Source organism: Eurypyga helias, unplaced genomic scaffold, assembly GCF_000690775.1.
Source record: "Eurypyga helias isolate BGI_N326 unplaced genomic scaffold, ASM69077v1 scaffold11832, whole genome shotgun sequence".
Lineage (NCBI taxonomy): Eukaryota > Metazoa > Chordata > Aves > Eurypygiformes > Eurypygidae > Eurypyga > Eurypyga helias.
In genome coordinates, this window is record NW_010236632.1 from 12,439 (window position 1) to 19,363 (window position 6,925).

General features: G+C 35.4%; 1 protein-coding gene across 1 annotated transcript in view; it reads right to left on the reverse strand.

Annotated features, from left to right (window-relative positions):
• MAP3K1 (mitogen-activated protein kinase kinase kinase 1, E3 ubiquitin protein ligase) overlaps nt 1-6,662 on the reverse strand; it is a gene marked incomplete at both ends in the record, with an annotated part of 18,091 nt that extends 11,429 nt beyond the window's left edge. The window contains 6 exons of the mRNA XM_010147166.1: nt 124-205; nt 898-1,019; nt 2,706-2,854; nt 3,399-3,515; nt 4,458-4,658; nt 6,456-6,662. Of these exons, the coding sequence (XP_010145468.1) occupies nt 124-205; nt 898-1,019; nt 2,706-2,854; nt 3,399-3,515; nt 4,458-4,658; nt 6,456-6,662 (878 nt within the window). The remainder of the gene's footprint in view (nt 1-123; nt 206-897; nt 1,020-2,705; nt 2,855-3,398; nt 3,516-4,457; nt 4,659-6,455) is intronic.
• Nucleotides 6,663-6,925: the final 263 nt, after the last annotated feature.

Here is a 6,925-nt window from a genome sequence, read left to right on the forward strand (position 1 = left end):
AGATTAACAACAAATAACATGGATTAGCAAATGAAACATTTACCGAAGCAAACATTTCAGCATATTTAGAAACATCAACTAAGGGTCCAGAAACAGTTAGTTATACACAGACGGAATCCTTACCTATAGAAATCATGAGATCTCCATTTAGATCTACAAAGAGGACAGATAAGCGGCTCTCTGTTTCTTCTGCATTCTTCTGCCCCTGAAACACATCAACAAGAGAATATGTACTTCAGTTTTAGGGAGTATAAAACCAGAAGATGGCATTACTATTTCCGAGTTTTACTAAAGAACGTTTGCTTCAGGATAAACGCTTCTGAAATTAAAAATACGCGCATTTAAACTTTTTATGCATGCAGAAATGCTTTAGTTCAGTACTACAAATAACATTAAAAGTTAGGAACACAAATGCGGTTCCTTTTGTACCTCAAACACAGGCAACACCTTCTAAAAAGTATTAAAAAACAGGAGATGGAATTTTATTTGTCAAATCAAACTATTTATATACTTCAATATAGTAATTCCCCATAATTCACTATATAATCCTAGCTGATAGATGACTTTCATGCATTCTAATGACAAGTCACAGGGGGCTAGAAGTCTATTCCTAACCTTGCTCTAATTGGATGTAATCTTTTCACTCAGGTAAAAGTTTTAAACCTTCAGCCCTGCAGTTAACTTTTCTCAAAGCCTCAAATGACAAATGTTATTTGTCAATAACTGATAAAACAAGGCATATGAACAGTACCTGAATGATACCAAACTCTCAAAGAGCTACCAGTCATCACTTAAGAGCAGGTTTCTGGTTTTTACTTTCTTAAGTAAAACATGCTAAGTTACAGTACTTCCGCAAATTTAAGAGTCACCAGAACTTAAAAAAAGATGACAACGTACATATTGACATGCAGTGGTGGTGTAATTTGTTCCTGCAGCCATCTTCACACACAGTTAGGCTCTCTTCATCCAGCATGCCTAACAGACAAATGGGGCACATCTGTTCTTCTTCATCCTTCATACTATAAAAACAGGTATTTGTGATTGTAAAAGTGGCATATCAGAATAGGCTTTAACAGTGAAAAAATATTAACTTCCAGTGTGAAACAGTCATTTCTGCCTAACTATAGGCTATTCATGCATCATTCTCCTGAACAGTGGTCTGAGTAAGCAAGCAACCAAATTTTTAGAAGCATGGAGTACAGACAACACTTGATTGAAATGAAGGGGAAAGCCGTAAAGCACATGACATCTTTTCAAATGAGTTCAGATACCAATTAGTGATTGAAAGGCCCATCCCTGGACACTAGCTTTCTTTTTCAGTTCACCCTAAGGCTTCTTTAAAAACATCAACCTTCGCTTTTTTAACAAACAATTTTAGGTTTTGAAAACCTAAGAAATTTTTGTATTTTGAAAAACTACCCACATTTTCTTCCTTCACACTCATTGCAGAGCATTGAGTCACAAGGTGGTCTTTAGACCACTACAGGAAACTGTAAATCTATTTGATGAACATATGTAAAACTCCAAAAATTAACAGAAGATAACAGTCAGTCAAGAATTTTCTGCTACTAACAGGAATATACGCAATAGGTTCAGACAGACATTAATGTATCTACATGTCACGTGTAGATTGAAAAAAAACCAAGCCACTACATTTTCCCTATTTTACATGTTGCTGCAATATTATTTACCCCCACCCTAATTTTTAAATGGATATAACCAGAAATTTTGCCAGAAAAATTTACAGTGACAAATTTGGTCATTTGGAAAAGTAAAGTATGATGGAAAATTAAGGAGACAATCTGTACATCAAAGTTATAAACCTTTCTGAATATATTCATCTAACTATAGGCTTATTAACACAAAGTGGCATACCAAGGTACTCCCTCAGTTTGTTTTCACTTTACGGAAAAGAAAGCCTCATTTTAGGTTGCCTTCTGTGGTTTGACATCCCTAAAGGATGCCTGGTTCACCCCCTAACGCATGCACAAACCACTTGTTTAAAAAGTTAACCAATATCTTTTCAGAAATCAAGAAAAAGAACATGCAAAATCACTGAAGTAGTAGAAGTCAGGAAAAAAAAAAATCATACATCACTCAAAATTGATAAGGCATCGTTTAATATTGTACAAACTATAAAATCATAATAGTTTAATAGCTCCCTTAAGTAGTTTACTCACCCATTTTACATAACTTTTTTTAAATACATGCTTACTTATGTTTCTATAGATACACTTTTATATATGTTTCCAAAAAGAGTACAGTGCCCAAAAATTTTTCAGCATATTCTTATAGGCACAAGCATTTCTCCAAAGTAGGACAAGAGGAAAAAAAATCATGTTTCTTCATTTGTCAACATTTGCACAAATGCTGTATTTAAACAAATGCACACAAATAGTTTTCCAGAGTTAATATATGCTCCAATCTTGCAGTACATTTCCAAAGTGTGCTTCCCAATTTCATTAAGGTGCAAAAAATTTCTTTTCCCAACTGTAACATTTTTCAAACCACAGTTATAAAGCAAGTGTGCCCACTTGGTACCACCGTGACTAATGTATGCTTGACTATTGTTTGCAAATACAGAGACTTAATGGGGCTTGAAATGAAAGCAGCTTTGAACAAAAAGAATGTAGGTGATTCTAAACCTCCAAAATTAGAAGGAAACTACAGAATAAAGCTTTTAATTCCTTTATAAATATACTAACCTGTTTTCTGAACTAGATGTAGAAGTACTAGATGATGACAATGTATGAGAATTTGACATGCGTGAGACAAACTTCTGGATGGTGTTACGAGATGGAGCTTTGATCCTCGAGCTACGTCTACTGTGATATTTCTGGAACAAACTCTCAACCTAACATCAGAAAAAGATAGCAACAGTGGTATTTATGCTATGAGTAGCTTGTAATTAAAATTAATATTACTGAAGTTTAATTACTGCTAAAAAACATCTATTCACCTTCAAAATAACGCATTAGCAATAGCAGCAGCAATATCAGAAGTCTTAGGAATAAACAGATCGCAAGAAACATTTTACAACAAAAACTTAGTTGCTTATTAAAAATAAACAACTTTAAATACACACACAATCACTTCTGAAAATCCTCATTCTGTTTACCTTTCAGCTAATCATTGAGACAGATAACACAAATCTGAGTAGAAAAATCCAAGATCTGAATCACTTACTAAGCTACAGCTCTCTACTATTCTTTTACTTACGACTTAGTTGCAGCTGGTTTTCTACATAGAGGGCTCCTGAGACTGACTTAAAATTCAAAACACATATTCTTGTTGCTTTGAAAACCAACATCTTTTCAGCATTTTTAAGATAACATCCCAAAGAGTTTTACCTGGAGTGTATTTTAGATCATCCATTAGATCTATTACAAATTGATTACCTCAAAGTTCTTCAGCGTCTTTCTCCAGAGCATTGGGTCTGAGGGTTCAAGCTGGAACACCCGCAGCATAACAAACAGCAGATGAATACAAAACGTCCCACGGCCACAGCTACAAGTCTGCAAAGAGAAGTATCTACTAAGGCTCTACTGAATTGATAATCATGAAGATAATTTTTCTGCATCACAGAATATATACTAAACCCCTCTGAAAAGGGAAGTAGCTTATACAACGTAGTTCATATATAGGCATAAGTATCTTCTTACATGGCCTTACAGGAAACGTGAATTCCCAAAATTCAGGGATATATATATATGGAAAAGCAGACAATTATTATATCAGCTTTCAATTGACTTTTCCCATTTTTAATTTTTTTTTTTTTAAATCAGCAGAAGCCATTGCTACGCTTCATACTAGAAGGAATTAATGCATATAATTGTTGTATATCCATAAGACAACAGCAAACTTTAATATCATCAAATGAGACTAGTTTAGGTTGGAAGGGAACTTAAAGATCATCTAGTTCCAACCCCTCTGCCATGACTGCGGGATATACTCTGTTTACTGAAAAACCTAGATGTTCCCCAAGGCAGCATCACATTAGTACTACGAAAGTCAATGAAAGACTATGAACAGGACTATAGGTATTAATGAAATCATCGCACCATTAAAGGAATTATGTCGTGTGCTTGTCATTTAATCTCATTAATAGAGGAAATAAAGTGTTTCGGACTGAGAAACGGAGAAAGTTAAGTGGCTAAATTTTACCCCAAAATACTTAAAACATAAAACTAGGAACCATTTCTAGGAACAAGAACAGACAAGACTTCCTTTTGTAATTACTAAAAACTAGAGAGCTTTTTTTGAGGAGAAACGTTAGACAAAACTACTGTACTTGCTGCGCATGTGAGAAAATAGAAGCTGATCTTGTATTACATGAGCACAGATAACAACTTTTAGACTTTTTTTATAGAACCATTATCGTGGGTTAGCGACTTACTTAGTCTAATTTATTCTGAACAGTCTTCCAAAATTAACAGTAACACAAAAGTGTTCCCTACCTGAGGCCCAATAAACACTCTGTACTTATTATCAGGGCTGTCTCCTCCAATTAAGAAAGAGTTGGGTCCTATCTGTTGCAGCAAGTAGAGCCTGGCTCGCATCACTTTGTTGACACGACGATTTGTTTCCTCAGGGCTGTATGGAGAAAAGCCATCTGGAGATGGGGCTCGTCGAGGTGGTGTTATTCGTCCACTCTGAAACTACATAAGCAGTTCCATCATAAGCACTTTCAGGACAACAGTAAGTTTAATTAGGTGGTGGTTTGCTTTTTTCCCCCCTTCTAAATGTCACAGAATATGAGAGTCCCCAACAGCTGAAACTACTACAAACAGCTTAGACTGTATGACTTCAAAAGTCATATAGTTACTTTTCTTCCATGTTCAGAACTCAAGGGCAGAAGAAAAACTGAAATTTGTAACTGAAGTTTTGTCTGACATTATGACCTAAGTCTTTCTAAGTGCTTCTATTTTCAAGCCTTCCTTGCAGAAGGAAGCTTCAAGCATTACCATTTTACTAGTGAATTAGCAAGCATAATTCAATCAAGATAATCATATACTTGTGACTCAATACTGGGAATTATTATACAAGGTTATTACGCTAATATATTTCCTAAATGAGGAAATCCTATGACTACAGTTTACAACAGGGAATATACAGTCAATGAAGAACAAAAGTTTAATAAATTCAAAGAAAATGAAAAAGGATACAGCGCTCTCTCCTTTGCATAATTAAAGCAACTTTCAGCTCAGGGTGTGGTTTGGTTTGGTTTGTTTGCCCATGATCAAAAGCTCAGTGGCCCAAACCTTTTATTACAATTGTCTTAATTTAAAAATTCTTCACATTTTTAACACTGAGAGATGCATTAATATCTCTGTCCAGGTTCAAGTCTTCTGCTTTGATTTATATCTACTTTGAATTTTATTTTATGATGCAGGTTATATGTAATTGACTCACTGTCTATCAGTTAAGTAACCTGAACTTCTAAGGTTTTTCATGTGAAGATTAATATAAAACAAAGAAAACAATCAAGTAAAAACGAGTCAATGGCTAAATTTGACAGTTCGGTTGTTTGTTGAGGTGTTGGTTGGGTGGGGGTTTTTTTTGGTTGGTTGTTTTTTTTAATCTTCCGGTTTCTTTTGTCAAGAGGAAAGAAGCTGTACTGCAGTGCTGCAACTTGTGATACTCATCCCTAGTTTAGAGTATCCTAGAGGACTGGCAGTACATACTTTAATTGATCATAGAAGCCTTCTTTAGAGCAATGGGACAATAAAAGCAGTTAGATCTTATTCTTACTCCAACTGCCCTGTGAAGTTGTAGAGAGGTCAACTGAAGTTTAAGTGTGGATGAACATTCTTATAACAAGCAAACCCATTAGACACTATTGCTCAAAGCATTATAGTCTTGATCTTCTTTAATGAAGGCATTTACTATTGCTCAAAACATTCTATTCCAGATCTTCTCAAACATAATGATAGAGAATTTAATCTTCTGATGATGCAAACACCTAGATCTTCCTTAATCTGTACCTAAAGTTCAGTTCTGGAATAGAAGATCACAAGTAGCATACCAGTAACTCTTTTCTGCAGGAATCTAAATCTAGTCAACAGTCCTGTCCCCAATACAACATACTTGCCTGGACAACTGACACACAAAATACAGGAAAAACACCAAACTACTAGCACCTCTTGGTGCAAGTGATGCTAAGAAAACACGTATGTCTTCATGACTGAGTATCTGTGTTTCCTCATTTATTTCCTAGAAATAAAAATTGAAGCTGGACTGAATTAAAAAGAAAACACACACCTAAGAGTAGAGAATAAAATTCCGCAGATGACAAATGTGATGAGATATGCTCTGTGTATCTCACTCAAGTGAAACCCTCTCATAAGCCCTTTGTAGCAGCATCTTCTCCTACACAAGGAGGATTAATTGCCTCTATAAGCAAAAGATTGCAGAATATAGCTAAATTAAGAATTACATCACAGCTTGCAACTTACAGGCACTGGAGATACCCTTTTTCTTCTAACACCTGGTGATTCAGATTTAACTGTCCTAGAAGATGATGAAGAGGAGCTACTAGGAGAAGGACTACGTCTTCCTTTCTGTGTAGGTGAAGAAGCTGTGCTTTGTCCTTCGGCTTGAGGTTCTAGAGAGAGTTTGTTCATTTCCGATCCATCTCCTTTCCCAGGCATAGGTTTCACCACCTTGCAGGAAATAAACCACATGACAGAATTAAAAACTGATCCTTTTACACTAAAGCAAAAGAAATTCATCAAAACTTGTTTTCCTACCATTATATAATTAAGCCATTATCCAGACATCTGGTTTACATATTCCCTAGGTTCTAATATGAACACCTAATAGGGATTATCTATTGCAATGTACTTTTTGCTGGGTAACAAACTGACTGGATGGCAAGGCCCAAATTGTTGTGGTGAACACAGTTAAATCCAGTTGGTCACAAGTG